This window comes from Gopherus flavomarginatus, chromosome 9 (genome assembly GCF_025201925.1).
Source record: "Gopherus flavomarginatus isolate rGopFla2 chromosome 9, rGopFla2.mat.asm, whole genome shotgun sequence".
NCBI lineage: Eukaryota > Metazoa > Chordata > Testudines > Testudinidae > Gopherus > Gopherus flavomarginatus.
In genome coordinates this window covers 16,203,500-16,219,452 of record NC_066625.1, presented here as the reverse complement: position 1 = coordinate 16,219,452, position 15,953 = coordinate 16,203,500, and the positions used below count along the sequence as shown (strand labels likewise).

The following is a 15,953-nucleotide window of genomic DNA, read 5'->3' as shown; positions in this document are numbered from 1 at the left end:
TTAGCGATGAGCAGGGATGGAATTGCATGGTGACGTGTAAAGAGCCAGTGGATGTGTACGTGGTAAATATTTAATGGCATAGAAGAATAAGCAGAAGTAGTGGGGAAATAAATCAGTGAATGTTAATTTAATAGTGGAAGGCAAAAACTGAGAATACAGTCAGAGGTGCTATTGGAGCCTTCCTGAAACAGACAGAGAAGCAATGTCCTGGTTGCAAATAGAAATATCTTACGCAGTTTGTGTGGAAATGATTGTTATTAAATAGCAATGATGAAAGGAGCTCTCCTATCCAGATTTCATTTGTCCACAAGGCTGAAAGGATAGTGCTGCCATTTAGCTGATGCTAATGTTTGCTTTGCGTGGCAAAACTTACCTATCTATTTAGTGTTTTTAATGGTGATGTCAGAAAGAAGTTGTATAGCATAGCAATAGTTATTTAGCAAGATATGTGGACCAACTTGTTGGTACCAGAATAGCAGGAAATGTGGTCTGTCAGTTTTTCAAGGAGTGTTCAAAGATAATATACAGAGTCATGGAGAGAGGTAGGGTGTTGGCTTACAATATAGATTAGATACTTTATTTTCTTTCCAGGAAAGGTATTGCAGGTGTATTCCTGAATTCCGTTTCGTAAGAGGCCCCATGAAAAGTTGAGTGATTGAGTCAGAAAATGGAAGTTAACTAGTGGAGTCTAATCATTCAGCTGTTTTTATAGAAGATACGTTGTGAAACAACTGTCCATGGTATTATGTAAAATGCAGTTTTAAAGCATTATTTCTTAAAGATTAGTCTGCCTGCATTTGATTACAATCCAAACCTAAATTCATCTTGAATTTATTGATCTATAGAGTTCCTAAATTTGTTTGTAGAACAGCTTGATATTGGTCTTATATGATTTTCACTATTTTTTGAATTACTGTTTTTTATTGCTTAAGTTTTAAAATGTTGTTCCTTTCTTTCCCTGTAGTGGTACATGTGCAACACAGAGCAGTTGTGTGAATCCCTTCAGGCTATCTTTGTCCAGAGTTACCTTGACCAGGGAACACAGATCTTCTTAAACAACAGCATTGAGAAATCAGGCTGGCTCTTTATCCAGCTCTATCACTCTTTCGTGTCCTCAGTTTTTAGCCTGTTTATGTCTAGGACATCTATCAATGGGTAAGTGAAAAGGTGGTACTAGTTCAGTTTTTTGTAAACTGAGATAGGATAAGAAAACTCTGGATTTGGATTTCCAGGTGCTCCGTCCTGCCACTTGATGCCCCGCCATGCAGAGAGTAATCAGGTCTTTTCCAAGATACACTTAGCTTTGTTTTCTTCATTCTGTCAAATGCATCTAAAATACCTTTATGTAAATCATTTGTTCTATATATTCAGTGACATTTTTCCCAATTTCAGTTAAGCTGTAAGAAAAGAAAAATGTAAATATCTAGCAGGCCAGGAAAGCTCTGCTGTACCTTTTTAAATTCTAAAGAATTCTACCTCCTGTTAGAAAAAAAAATTGACAAAAGAAGATCTGGGACTCTAAATTAGAACATAAAGGCTACTTTTGCTCCTTGTTCCCTCCCAAATTTACCATGGAGTGGGGGTGCTCTCCTTGTACTTCAACAGTTATTCCCCTTCACTATTTTTTTCACCCTTTGATTTACTTGCCTTCCTATCTCTAGAGAGCACATTGGTGGTGACTGTCCTAATTTAGCTGAAGATGGTTGTATGAAACCATCTCTGCAGCACAGCCCATCAAGATAGCTCCTGTATTTATTGGAGGGATTTCTGCAGAGCATTTGAAAAGTCTTCTCCCACTTTCCTTTCAAGGCTGCGTGCATTGCCTCCCTAGTTCTACTAGGATGACCAGATGTCCCGATTTTATAGGGACAGTCCTAATTTTTGAGCCTTTCTCTTATATAGGCTCCTATTACCCCCCACCCCCCTGTCCCGATTTTTCACACTTGCTGTCTGGTCATCCTAAGTTCTACTGGGAATGGAGCAAGAGACAAGATACAGAAATCTAGCCTAGATTTCCTGCATAATACAGTGTGGAACAGTTACCACAGGGCTGTGGGTTTAGACTCAACCCCCACTCTGGAAATAGTCTTTTTGGGTGTCCATTAGGGCTCAGTGGGGAAAAAAAATTGTCCTGTGAGAATTTTTGAGATTTAAAATAATTTTCCTCTCCTGAATTGGGACAAAAGTCAAAATCTCAAACTTTTGTGAACTGGTAGTGTGAAAAAACAACACCCAAAAACCTTTAGATCTAGCCAATTGAAACATTTTGTTTAAATTAATTTTGATTTCCACTTTATTATTTAATATTTTTTATTAACTAACTTTATTATTGAACAAATTCAAACAGAAAAGGAGATGTTTTGATAATTTAATTTTATACATCACATAGGATGCTTGGAGGCTTAAAGCTATGTTAAAACTTTTGTGGTATGCTTAGGCTTGTAAAATTGGTCAGCACAATATTCAGTGCTGTCTTCTAACCCTTAAAACACTGGTATTCAAACTTTTGTACTGGTGACCCCTTTCACATAGGGAGCCTCAGAGTGTGACCCCCCCCTTTGTAAACTAAAAACACCTTTTTATATATTTAATACCGTTATACATTCTTTAGGCAAAGCAGGGTTTGGGGAAGAGTCTGGCAGCTCGCAACCCCTCATATAATAACCTCGCGACCCCCTCAGGGGTCCCAGCCCCCAGTTTGAGAACCTGCTTTAAAATATAAAATCTATTTTTGTATCATTTTGTTTCTGGGCAGTCAGGGAATCCATCCCAAACAAGATATCAAGCTTGACTGGTGGTATCTTGCCAGGCGGGTGGAGGTGGGAAAGAGTGAGTGAGGAGAAGCTTATTAAACAAGCAAACTTGGCCAATATTGTTCTGTTGATCTCTTCCTTGATTGGCTTCAGATGGGCATAAATTTACACAGTGAACCCAAATTCCAGATTCTGAAGGCTGTTCATTTGGCATCCTCATTTCTGCAGACCATGCAGAAAATCCCTTACTATTACAATCTCTACCCTTCCCGGCCCCACTCCATCATAATCAGGCATATGACCAACTTCACCTCAGGTCTGATGCTTTGTGGAGAATGCATTTTATTATAGCTACATGCTTGACTTTTTTTTTTTAACTTCCCTTGCATGGCTACACAGTATGATCTGAGAATAGTATCTGGCTACTATGGCTAGCAAAATTATCTTTCACAACCACATGTTATTTCACAACCAGATGTTCATGTGAGCTTTCCTGTGGAGTGCTTAGTTCCTTGTAGCTTTATATATAGGTCTTTTTGGTCTCCCCTTTTTCCTTCCTCTCCCATCTTTCTTTTTCTCAAATGCTTTCTAATGCTTTGACTGACACCTCACAGTGCCTTTAGGAACAATAGCCATGAGCCAATTATACAGTGTAGATTGATATAAATGTACTGCAAGGGGGCTCTGCTTAAATGGTCTGTACTCTATATTTAAAATCCCCCCTTAACCTCTGTGCTAGAAGTTTAACTGATGGTTTCTTCTGTATCACTTAATTCAGTGTGTATCCATTACTAATAAATTCTACCTTTCCTGGGTGACTTCTTTCTCACCCCTCATCCTGTTTCATCATTATTCTCTTCAGTTTCCCTGTCTTTGCTCTTGATCATAAATCTCTTTGCTGCTATGGCCTATTTGTACTAGTCATTGTCTTTCCTAAGTTTGACTTCATACCTCAGAGTAGAATGAAATAATATTCTTTATTCCCCTTGCATCTATTACTGACCAATTCTTTCTTCCCCTACCTGCTGTCCTTACTCTTTCATCCTCCGAACTTCTGTCACAACAGCTGTAATCTTACAATATATACTCTTTAAACAATCACAGATGGAGATGTCATTGACATGATCTGTAGAGAATCCAGTTGTCGCCTGTAGCCAGTTCCTTAATGAATTGCTCATTTTCTGTTCCACAGCCTTTTCTGTCACATACAGGAGCTTCATATAGCAGTCACGACCACTGAAGTTGAGTCATACACCATACAGTTAAAAAAAAAATCCTTTTTCTCTCCCACCATTCCAAACATGTTACCCTACCTGCTCTTCACATTTTTTCGCTGGCTTCCTTTCCATTCCACATCAAATTCCTATGCTTTGTGCCTACTTACATCTCTGTTTTCACCTCCTATTTCCTCTTACCTGGTCCGTTAGGGCCAAATCTCACTTTCAGTGCTCACATGAGGTCAGTTGCCTTTTGAAGCCAGAGAGTCATCTCATGCAAGTACAAAGAGCAGGATTTGGGTTTTGTCTCTTCTTCCCACTCTTGGCTTTGTCTCTTTGTTTGAATGAGCCCTTTCTCTCAGACCTGCATCCCTCTTTCCAGGAACCAAATGACTTCCCTCCGCCCATCAGATTTCTTTGGGAAGCCCACACCAATGCTATCTGCATGCATTTGTTATTTGATCTTTCAACCTGAGTATTGCATTTGTCTAAATTTAAATTGTAAATCCCTCTGAGCAGGGACCTTATCTGTTACTTGTTTGAAATAATTTACAGAGTGCAATAAGAGCATTTAAAGTCTTCCCTGTTTAAGTTTGCACAAAATCAGACACTGCCATCTTTACATTTCAGGTTGCTGGGAAGAGGCTCAATGTTTGTATTTTCATCAGAACAATTTCAGAGACTACTCAAAATAAACCCAGAGTGGAAATCCCACAGACTTCTTGATTTAGGGGCTGGAGATGGAGAGGTCACTAAAGTCATGAGTCCTCACTTTGAAGAAATCTATGCCACTGAGTTGTCTGAAACTATGATATGGCAGCTTCAGAAAAAGAAATACAGGTATTGTACTACATAGGTTGACTTGCTATAATACTTGATGTGAAGGATGTAGCAACTGCCTGTAATATTTTATGAATATTATGTGTTCCATTTATTTTATTATTATGTTGCTTGGTATATGATTTCAGGGGATGATAGTTGAGGCATGAGCTGACCTGCACATAGACAGGAAGGGAGACAAACACCATTTATCAATACAGTGCAGAGAAAAACGGCTTTGAAGTCTATCCTGCCCCCCATGATGAGGTGCATAAGAGTTACAGGGTGACAAAAAGAAACAGGTTCAGGAGAGAGAGACTGACAAAGAGCTTTGGAACTGATAAATGGACAGCTCTGAGACATGAGAGAGACAGGGATTTAAGGGAAACAGACTGAACCCCAATTCTGAGAAGTGGAAGTGTCTGGATAAGCGAGGCCTATCTACGCTTTAGGTGAGATAGTTATGCATGTAGACTTTTTGTTGTTTTTTAAAGACTGTTGTGCTGTGTTTGCTTTTGTTGTTGTGCTTTGTTTGAGTGTTGAGATTAAACACTATTTTGTTTTGAAGATATTGGTTTGTGGCATTGTATTCAAACACACTGACCACAGCTCTTGAAAGGAAGTCTTGCAGGTATCTGAATCCAGTGAGGCCTACTGAGTAATCAGTTAGTGCACAAGGGACTGTATGCCAGGACCCCGTCTAAAAAATGGGGGAAATGAGAGGTTCCACTCCAGAACAGGTGAATGCAAGAGGCCTAATGCCTGAGGGGTTGCACTCTCAGAGACTGAGAGGAGTCAAAGATGTAGATAGTCTTGAACTGTGACACTTGAGCTTTGCTATTTCTCCAAATTGTATCAAATTTCATACTAGGATATCACATTTCTGTAAATATTTTTATGTAGTAATTCCAAAGAAGGTCCAAACTCAGATGTTTCTGTGGTGGGGTATATAAAGCTGTCCAGTGGTTGGCTGGGAGAATGTTAACTCTGTCTTGCCTAGAGGAGTGGAAAAGCAATTTCTATAGGCATGTCTACACTTGGGTTTTAGTTTGTACTAATTAAAGTTAGTATGGATTGAAAGAGCTTGCATACACGTGATGCAAATGATTAAAATGCACTAACTCCCTATGTGGTGTGAATCCTGCAGTCCTCTTTCAAAGTGTACGAAGTTTGTTGCAAATTGAGTTAATGTGGACTGTTTGTGTGGATGCCATGCTGCTGAGGACTACTTTGGCAGTCCTCCAACTGCTATCCCACCGCTTTGTGGGCATCTGTGACCAGCCTGCCTGTTTACCTGTGTACCCTTCACTGTTCTGAGGTCAAATTGACCAGGTGTCCCTTCCCCTGTTTAAAAAACTTTCTCAGGGCCAGAATTTGCTCATTTGCTGCTGGATTCAAATATATCAGTATTAATGTGATATTACCCAGAAGCTATACAACATTCCTCAAGCAGCTGCATGTAGCCATGGTGTAGTCCGTGATCTCCTCGCCATTTGAGGAGAATCAACAGTGCAAGTAGCTCTTGTGACAAGCCACAGCAATAAGAAACTCTTCAAGGAGGTCTCCAAACAGATGGCCAAAAAGGGTCACAGCTGGAACGCCTTTCAGTGCCATATAAAAACCAAACAGCTAAAGGAAATGCTACAAAGCCAGAACAGACAATCCAGTGCTGTCTTGTCAATCTGCCTATTTTTTGAGGAACAGGACAAGATTTTTAGTTGTCAAGCCACTACAAAGCCCAGTGCCTGCCCCCAGTATAGCAGCCTCTAAGTGACCACAGTGCTCTGTCAGCCTCTGGCAGACCTGCAAGTGGTGCAGGAAAGACTTCTACCTAGAGGAGTACTAAATCTCCTAAAACAAAAACAAAAAAAAAACAAAACACAGCTCTAAGAGATCTTCTGTACTGGAGATCCCAAGCCAAGAGTACTACATTGAAGTCCCCAAGCTCATCTAAATCACCAGGTACCCATTGATCAGTACCAAAGAAGCTTGACCGAGGTCCTGTGGGCGCTGCACCAAAGAAGTCAGTACTGCCTACAGCATCTTTAATACCTCGACTGACAGACGAGCAAATGTCAGCACCATATGTGCTGCCCTCGATGCTGCAGGACTCTGCATTCACAGTTCATCAGGTTCTTTTGCAACCTCACCTGATGCTGCAGGAGTTCAGATTTTCCAGGGATTTGTTAATCTCCAGTGAATCTGAATGTCCTTTTATTGAACTCAGTTAGGCAAGGTACCAAAGATAGCAGAATTCTATCACCAGTGCCGCCTAATACCCTTTTACCCATGCGTACGGAGAGACAAACCATCACTCCTCCTTCATCTGCTCCTCCATTAGACTTTGTAGATGAGAGCTCTTCAGACTCTCAAATATCTGTTCGGGGCTCTTATGATGATCTGCCTAGACTAGACTCTCCTGATCTTGCTCCATCAAGGGATACTTCAAGGCTCACGAGGCCCCAGCTTCCTCAGCATCTTCCTTGGTATGATGAATCCTGGATGCCTTCCCTGTTCCCATATTGCCTCTCAAATGAGCACATTGGGCTCCTGGGGCTGCATACTATAATAAAGAACAAAGTTGTCAGACACATAGATGAACATAATTTGTTGGGAAGGAGTCAACATGTGCAGCATTTAGGGCTCTGGGGCAAAAATCTCTCTGGGGATTGGCCCTGCTTTGAGCAGGGGATTGGACTAGATGACCTCCTGAGGTCTGTTCCAACCCTGATATTCTATTAACATGGTTTTTGTAAAGGTTTTTGTAAAATGCTTCATCAATTTACTAGATTTATTTGAGGGGGTCAACAGGCATGTGGACAAGAGAGATATAGTGTACTTAGATTTTCAGAGAGTCTTTGACAAGATCGCTCACCAAAGGTTCTTAAGCAAAGTAGGCTGCCACGGGATAAGAGGGAAGGTGCTCTCATGGATTGGTAACTGGTTAAAAGATAGTAAACCAAGGGTAGGAGTAAATGGTCAGTTTTCAGAATGGTGAGAGGTAAATAGTGGTGTCCCTCAGGGGTCTGTACTGGGACCAGTTCTATTCAGCATATTCATAAATGATCTGGAAAAAGGGGATAAACAGTGCTGAGTAGTTTTATATCATCTGAAAATTTTTCCACAAGATAGTTAAGTCCCAAGCAGACTGTGAAGAGCTACAAAAGGATCTCATAAATTTGAGTGACTGGGCAACAAAATGGCAGATGAAATTCAATGTTGATAAATGCTAAGTAATGCACATTGGAAGACATGATCCCAATTATACCTATAAAGCAATAGGGTCTAAATTAGCTGTTATCACTCAAGAAAGAGATCTTGGAGTCATTGTGGATAGTTCTCTGAAAACATCCACTCAATGTGCAGCAGCAGTCGAAAAAGCAAACGGAATGTTGGGAATCATTAAGAAAGGGATAGATAGTAAGACAGGAAAATATCATATTGCCTCCATATAAATCCATTGTACATACACATCTTGAATACTGAGTGCAGATGTGGTTACCCCATTTGAAAAAAGATGATATATTGGAATTGAAAAAGGTTCAGAAAAGGGCAGCAAAAATGATTAGGGGTATGGAATGACTTCTGTATGGGGAGTGATTAATAAGACTCACTTCAGCTTGGAAAAGAGATGACTAAGGGGGATAGGCTAGAGGTCTATAAAATCATGACTGGTATGTGGAGAAAGTAGCAAGGAAGTGTTGTTTACTCCTTTTCATAACACAAGAAAACATTCTACAATACATTAGAAGCAAGAGGAAGACCAAGGGCAGGATAGGCTCATTACTCAATGCGTGGAGGCGGGGGAAACAATAACAGAAAATGTGGAAATGGCAGAGGTACATAATGACTTCTTTGTTTCGGTTTTCACCAAGAAGGTTGGTGGTGATTGGACGTTTAACATAGTGAATGCCAGTGAAAATGAGGTAGGAGTAGAGGCTAAAATAGGGAAAGAACAAGTTAAAAATGACTTGACAAGTTAGATGTTTTCCAGTCACCAGGGCCTGATGAAATGCATCCTAGGCTACTCAAAGAACTGGCTAAGGAGATATCTGAGCCATTAGCAATTATCTTTGAAAAGTCATGGAAGGTGGGAGAGATTCCAGAAGACTGGAAGAGGGCAAATATAGTGCAATCTATAAAAAGGGAAATAAGGACAACCTGGGGAATTACAGACCAGTCAGCTTAATTTCTGTACCTGTAAGGATAGTGAAGCAAATAATTAAGCAATCAGTTTGCAAACATCTAGAAGATAAGGTGATAAATAACAGTCAGCATGAATTTGTCAAGAACAAATCATGTCAAACAATCCTGATAGCTTTCTTTGACAGGATAACAAGCCTTGTGGATGTGGGGCAAGCAGTAGAAATGGTATATCTAGACTTCGGTAAAGTTTTGATATTGTCTCACATAAACAGACTAGGGAAATGCAACCTAGATGAAGCTACTATAAGATGGGTGCATAACTGGTTGGAAAACCATTCTCAGAGAGTAGTTATCAGTGGTTCACAGTCATGCTGGAAGGGTATAATGAGTCAGATGCATGTACAGAAGTGGTTATTCACCCATGAAAGCTCATGCTCCAAAACGTCTGTTAAGTCTATAAGGTGCCACAGGATTCTTAGCTGCTTTTACAGATCCAGACTAACACAGCTACCCCTCTGATACTAGATCATAAGAGCTATTCCTCTGTTGTCCTGCAGTGCAGAATTGGTAATTATCAGGTGATCTTGGAAAAATACAACTATCTTAATTATATGAAATTTATTTCTTTTATTGAACACCTTTCACAAGAGCAATTTCAGGCCATTATTGTGGAATGACAGCTTCTAGCCAGAACAGCTTTATGGGTCTCTGTCAACACTGACACTGCTGCACCTCCATTATTATGCGTTGAGTCTCATGACTGCAGTCATCAGAATTTCTACGTGAAGTCCAAAACTCTGTAGAGGATCTCCCTTTTGATGGTCTTCAATTATTTAATGAATCCACAGGTGAGTCTGTGCGTTCTCTGAAGGATTCCAGGGTGACCTTTCATTCACTGGTCATATTACATCCTGCAAACAAGAGGAGATTTTTTCTGACAGTTGAGATCCCACCCAGCTCAGTTTTCCGTAAGGCCTAGGAGGCAGAGGGGAAAATTGTCAACAGCTGAACTTGAATCGATGCAACTGCCATCATCTACATAGTGCTTGTTTTGATGTCTCAGTCAAGGGCCTCAAACACCTCCGTGATCTGGATTTGATGCTGAACTATCTTGCTCTTTCCTGCCTTCACCCTTTTGGGGATTACCGCTCTCTTTTTCACACCTCATGGGAGCAGGTTACCTCCAACAGATGAGTTTTTTGGAGGTTATAACATCGGGCTACTCCATCCACTTCTACGCCATACCCCCTTGAACCCTTCTTGTCCATCCCTTTTTCAGGGACCCATCCCACGAATCACTCCTGAGACAAGAGATTCTCTCCCTTCTGCAAGGGGCCATGGAACCAGCTCCCACTCAGTACAGAGGAAGGGGATTCTATTCAAAGTACTTTCTGATTCCCAAAAAGAAGGGAGGGCATTTCTAGATCTCACAATACCAAATACCTTTGTCAAGATACAGAGATTAAAGATGGTAACACTCGCAGATATCACTCCGTCATCATTATCATCATCATCTTTCTCCACCTGCTTGTGCTACTGCAGATGCCACTGTTGGCTTCCAAATCTGAAGCCACTTGGCTCTGAGAGTTTAGATGGAGTCTCTGTGTATTTGCAAATTACAGCTACTAGCATAGCAATTTACAGCATTCTTGCGTCCATGCTGGCTGACAGCGATTCAAAAATGGTGCTAGCCCAGCCAGAAAGAGGGGGAAGTATGGAACGGAAGAAGCAAAAGCTTTGGAGCTTGACCCCCAAGTCCCAGAATTCCCCTGGCTTCTGCTATACATCTCACAATGCTCAGCAAGAAAAATCCCAGAATGCACACAACTCAGCATCGAAGCAAAGGATTTTGGGATACCCACCCAGAATACTGCATGCTTAGTGCACATCCAGTTCCTGCTATGTACACACGATGCAAATTAAAAGAGGGCACAGCAACCCCATCTGCATGCCCTTAGTATGGCTTATGTATTGCACACCAATCAATGTGTATTCCCTCAGTGCGAACTAAGTCCCCTGTGTAGACAAGCCTTATGTGCTCTCAGTATAAAGGGAGTGTCTGATAAAGGAAAGATCAGCCTCAGCTGCAGGGAATTATCTCCTTCTCCTAATTACTCTAGGCAGGCTGTGTACTGAGAACTCTGAATTCATCCTGCAGTTGTTTAACTGTAACACTTTCCATCTTTCTCTCTCTCTCTCTCTCTCTCTCTCTCTCTTTTTAGAGTGCTCGGTATAAATGAGTGGCAGAACACAGGATTCCAGTATGATGTTATCAGCTGCTTGAATTTGCTTGATCGCTGTGATCAGCCATTGACTGTATTAAAAGATATTAGAAGTGTACTGGAGCCAACTAGAGGCAGAGTTATTCTTGCACTAGTTTTGCCCTTTCATCCATATGTGGAAAATGGTAAGTAGACACAGATTAAAAGATACCTGGGGAGGTAGGGAAAAGGTGTTTTAGGTTACAGTGTTGGGATTCATAATGTCCAATATAATTGTATATTTATCAGACTTTTAAAATGTGCTGAACAATATCTCTTTAGAAAAAAAATTAAAATGTAATTTTTTTTATTTTGGGTAGAGAAGCAACCTTTTTGTTTTTTTGTTTTTAATTTATTTTATTTTTTTAATGAACCTATACAATGTTTCAAACATATCTGGATACAATTTCTTATTCTCTTTAATATGGAAAAGATTTTCTTCCTGTCCTAAATGTTCTATAAGATTCCAGGTAATCATAAAATACAGTCTGTATAACAGTGTCTTTATATTCTACACAGAAACAATGTAAGCAAAGTCTGCGATATACAGTGATTGTATATTGTTTCTTGTATACCTTCTAATTATATGTTTAAATTCAATTTCTCTGTTTTGCAATCACTGATCCATCCAGGACCTGCTTTCCTGCCTTTTCCTCTCTGAGTCCTGCATCATGTTTGGGTAACAATGGCCTGGTCTACACTACGCATTTAAACCGATTTTAGCAGCATTAAACCGATTTAATGCCGCACCCGTCCACACTACGAGGCCCTTTATATTGATATAAAGGGCTCTTTAAATAGGTTTCTGTACTCCTCCCCAACGAGAGGAGTAGCACTAAAATCAATATTACCATATCGGATTAGGGTTAGTGTGGCCGCAAATCGACGGTATTGGCCTCCGGGCGGTATCCCACAGTGCACCACTGTGACCGCTCTGGACAGCAATCTGAACTCGGATGCAGTGGCCAGGTAGACAGGCAAAGCCCCGCAAACTTTTGAATTACATTTCCTGTTTGCCCAGTGTGGAGCTCTGATCAGCACTGGGGGCGATGCAGTCCCAAATCCAAAAAAAGCTCCAGCATGGACCGTATGGGAGATACTGGATATGATCGCTGTATGGGGAGACAAATCTGTTCTATCACAGCTCCGTTACAGAAGACGAAATGCTAAAGTGTTTGAAAAAAATCTCCAGGCTACACAGTGCTGCGTGACAAGCGTAACGGAAAGCCAAAGAATCAAATGGACACTCATGGAGAGAGGGAGGGGGTACTGAGGACTCCAGCTATCCCACAGTCCACAGCAGTCTCCGAAAACTATTTGCATTCTTGGCTGAGCTCCCAGTGCCTGTAGGTTCAAACATATTGTCCAGCATGGTTCAGGGTATAGCTTGTCAATTTACTCCCTCCCCCCAACACGTGAAAGAAGAGGGAAAGAAATCGTTTCTTGACTTTTTTCAATGTCACCCTATGTCTACTGAATGCTAGTGGTAGACGCGATGCTGCAGCAGTGAAGAGCAGTATCCGCTCCTCTCCCCTCCCCGGTGGCAGACGATACAATATGACTGCTATCCGTCGTCACCATCAGCCCATGAGTGCTCCTGGCTAGCCTCAGGTGAGGCTGACCAGGGGCGCCTGGGTAAAAATAGGAATGATTCCTGGTCATTCCCAGTAGATGGGCCAGAACGGCTGGTAACCATCCTCATCATAGCAACTGGGGGCTGAGCTCCATCAGCCCCCTCCCTTTCCTGTGTAAAGAAAAGATTCTGTACTGCCTGGACTATCACAGTAGCGGGATGCTGGGCTCCTCTCCTCTGCACCGCTTAATGTCCTGCCTGGACTGTCATAGCAGCGGGAGGCTGCCTCCCCCTCATTTTATCTCACTAACAAGTCACTGTTTCTTATTCCTGCATTCTTTATAACTTCATGACACAAATGGGGGGGACACTGCCACGGTAGCCCAGGAAGGTTGGGGGAGGAGGGAAGCAACGGGTAGGATTGTTGCAGGGGCACCCCCCGTGAATGGCATGTAGCTCATCATTTCTGCGGGATCTGACACGGAGCAGCTGTGCTCTCTGAGACACTGGTTCTCTAGTACACTTGCCCCATATTCTAGGTAGGACTGACTCTATTTTTAGAAACCATAAAGGAGGGATTGACTCAGGGAGTCATTCCCAGTTTTGCCTTTGCGCCCCCGGCCGACCTCAGCCAAGGGCACCCATGATAGCAGCAGACAGTACAGAACGACAGATAACCGTCATCTTACTGCCAATTTACAATGACGGCAGACGGTACAGAACGACTGATAACCGTCTCTGCTATCATGCAAAAGCAAACGAATGCTGCTGTGTAGCACTGCAGTAACGCCTCTGTTAGCGGCATCCAGTACACATACGGTGACAGTAAAAAAAAAAAAAAAAAAAAAAAAAAAAGGCTGAACGGGCTCCATGGTTGCCGTGCAATGGTGTCTGCCAGGGCAATCCAGGGAAAAGGGGTGCGAAATGATTGTCTGCCATTGTTTTCCCAGAGGAAGGAATGAGTGACGACATTTACCCAGAACCACCCGCGACAATGATTTTTGCCCCATCAGGCACTGGGCTCTCAACCCAGAATTCCAAGGGGTGAGGGAGACTGCGGGAACTATGGGATAGCTACAGAATAGCTACCCACAGTGCAACGCTCCGGAAATCGACACTAGCCTCGGACCATGGACGCACACCGCCGAATTAATGTGCTTAGTGTGGCCGCGTGCACTCGACTTTATACAATCTGTTTTACAAAACCGGTTTATGTAAAAGCGGAATAATCCTGTAGTGTAGACATACCCAATATGACACAAAATTAATGCAACTTCCTAGCATAGCAGATGGTGGAGGAACTGAGAGAGAGAGAGAAATCTGAGGAATCCACTTTTACTTTCTCATGGTTCAATCCTTTAGTATCTAGAGGAAGGAGAATTGGCTATCGGACTAATAAGCCACTAGCACTTGAAAACATGTTCTCTGCATATGGAACTTCAAGACATTTTCTTGTTGGGGTAGGAATCTTCTGTATGGCACCTTGTAAACCAGAAAGAAGCTTTCCTTGTGCTGGTGACCTGTGGCAAACCAGACATTTTGTTTCAGACCGCTTTGTTGTTGCTTCTTTTCTCTAACCTCAGATCAGATCACAGTGCTTTCCCTGATGATCTTGTGTGGCCTGCAGGGTGGTGTGTCATGATACCTTTGGTAAGCCCTTATCAGTGAAGTCTGCTCCAGTTATGCAGTGTCTATCTCAGGAATTCCCAAACTTGGTTCGCTGCTTGTTCAGGGTAAGCCCCTAGTGGGCTGTGAGATGCTTAGTTTACCTGAGGGTCCACAGGTACGGCCGCTCGCAGCTCCCAGTGGCTGCGCGGTTTGCTGTTCCTGGCCAGTGGGAGCTGCAGCCCACCACTTCCCGCAGCTCCCACTGGCCAGGAACGGCGAACTGCGCAGCCACTGGGAGCTGCGAGTGGCTGTACCTGCGGACGCTCAGGTAAACAAAGCCTCTCATGGCCCACCAAGGGCTTACCCTGAACAAGCCGTGATCCGAGTTTGGGAACCCTGGTCTATCTTGAAACAGATCCAGCATGTTTGTTTATCCACTGCTATAAACTGGCTATCAGCAGCACTTTTATAATTCAGTTTTGTCTATCTGAAAGTGGATATCTCCATTGGTGTATATGTACATCTGGATATTTTTAAAAAAGTAATTATCTGTCTCTGAAGTTTTGAGCATACCTGGTTCTCAGTGTATTTTAACTTATTAAAAGCAATTTTTGATGAGACATTGACCAACAGCAAATAAGTAAAGAGCACTCTTTTTGCTTGGGGGAATGGAGATGCTAATAGTGAAGCAGCCATTGCATTTGGTTAATTTTGACCTTTTATGTTCTAAAAGTTGAATTTGGTACCTTCAAATTATGCAAACTGCTGGGACAAAACCTGTTCCAAGTTGTTACAAACTTCTAACAAGAAATGCCTTCTGTCTTTTCAGCAATTAAATAACCACAAACCTCTTACTAAATCCAGATGAAAGAAGAACCTCTTATATATGTGGTTTCAGATAATCAAGTCAGGCAAGCACCAAGCAGGACCACTAGATTTTTAGGGCTTTTGCAGAGTAGACAAAGAACAATGGCTTTAATGTAAAGCTGATCTTTAAAATAGAATTGGGACTTAAATTTCAATTTAACTGTCTATTTTAAGAGGCAAATTGACCATAAACTATATAATCACTTAAATGTCAACCCAATCCCCTGTCCCATCCTGGCCAGGTCAATATTTTGAATCATGTCATTGTAGATATTTTGTTGAGTTAAAATGTCGAACACAGAATAAGAATCTGACTTCCTTAATTGATCTGATTAACTTCATTTGAAATAACATTATTGTACCATTTGATTCACTCAGATGTCTTATGGTTCTGTTTAAAGAGATATGCCATTATGACAGTCTGGGGTCACCACTATATGTAGCAGTGGTTTCCCTCATTCCATTTTGTAAATCTGGCTGTCCAGAACTCTGGACCTGTACACAACTTTTTATAGAAAAAATTAAATCAATATCAACAGAAGATACTCCACTAAAACTCTCCCCGTTGAACCTTCTAACCTACTCTCCAGGGGAAACTGACATTGTATCCCATGCAAAAAGCTCTGTGTCAGACCAAGTAGTGTTCTAAATTTTGTAGTTAAAAGATATCAAAGCTTTTTATTATTTTACAAGATATGTAAAAAGAAGC

The 15,953-nt window shown here is 41.7% G+C and overlaps 1 protein-coding gene across 2 annotated transcripts in view; it reads left to right on the top strand.

Moving 5' to 3' along the window:
• Nucleotides 1-15,953, top strand: part of METTL9 (methyltransferase like 9) — a 36,528-nt gene that overhangs the window by 9,544 nt on the left and 11,031 nt on the right. For both annotated transcript variants that reach the window (XM_050966757.1, XM_050966756.1), the window contains exons 2-4: nt 965-1,155; nt 4,601-4,810; nt 11,158-11,342. In XM_050966757.1, the coding sequence (XP_050822714.1) occupies nt 965-1,155; nt 4,601-4,810; nt 11,158-11,342 (586 nt within the window). The remainder of the gene's footprint in view (nt 1-964; nt 1,156-4,600; nt 4,811-11,157; nt 11,343-15,953) is intronic.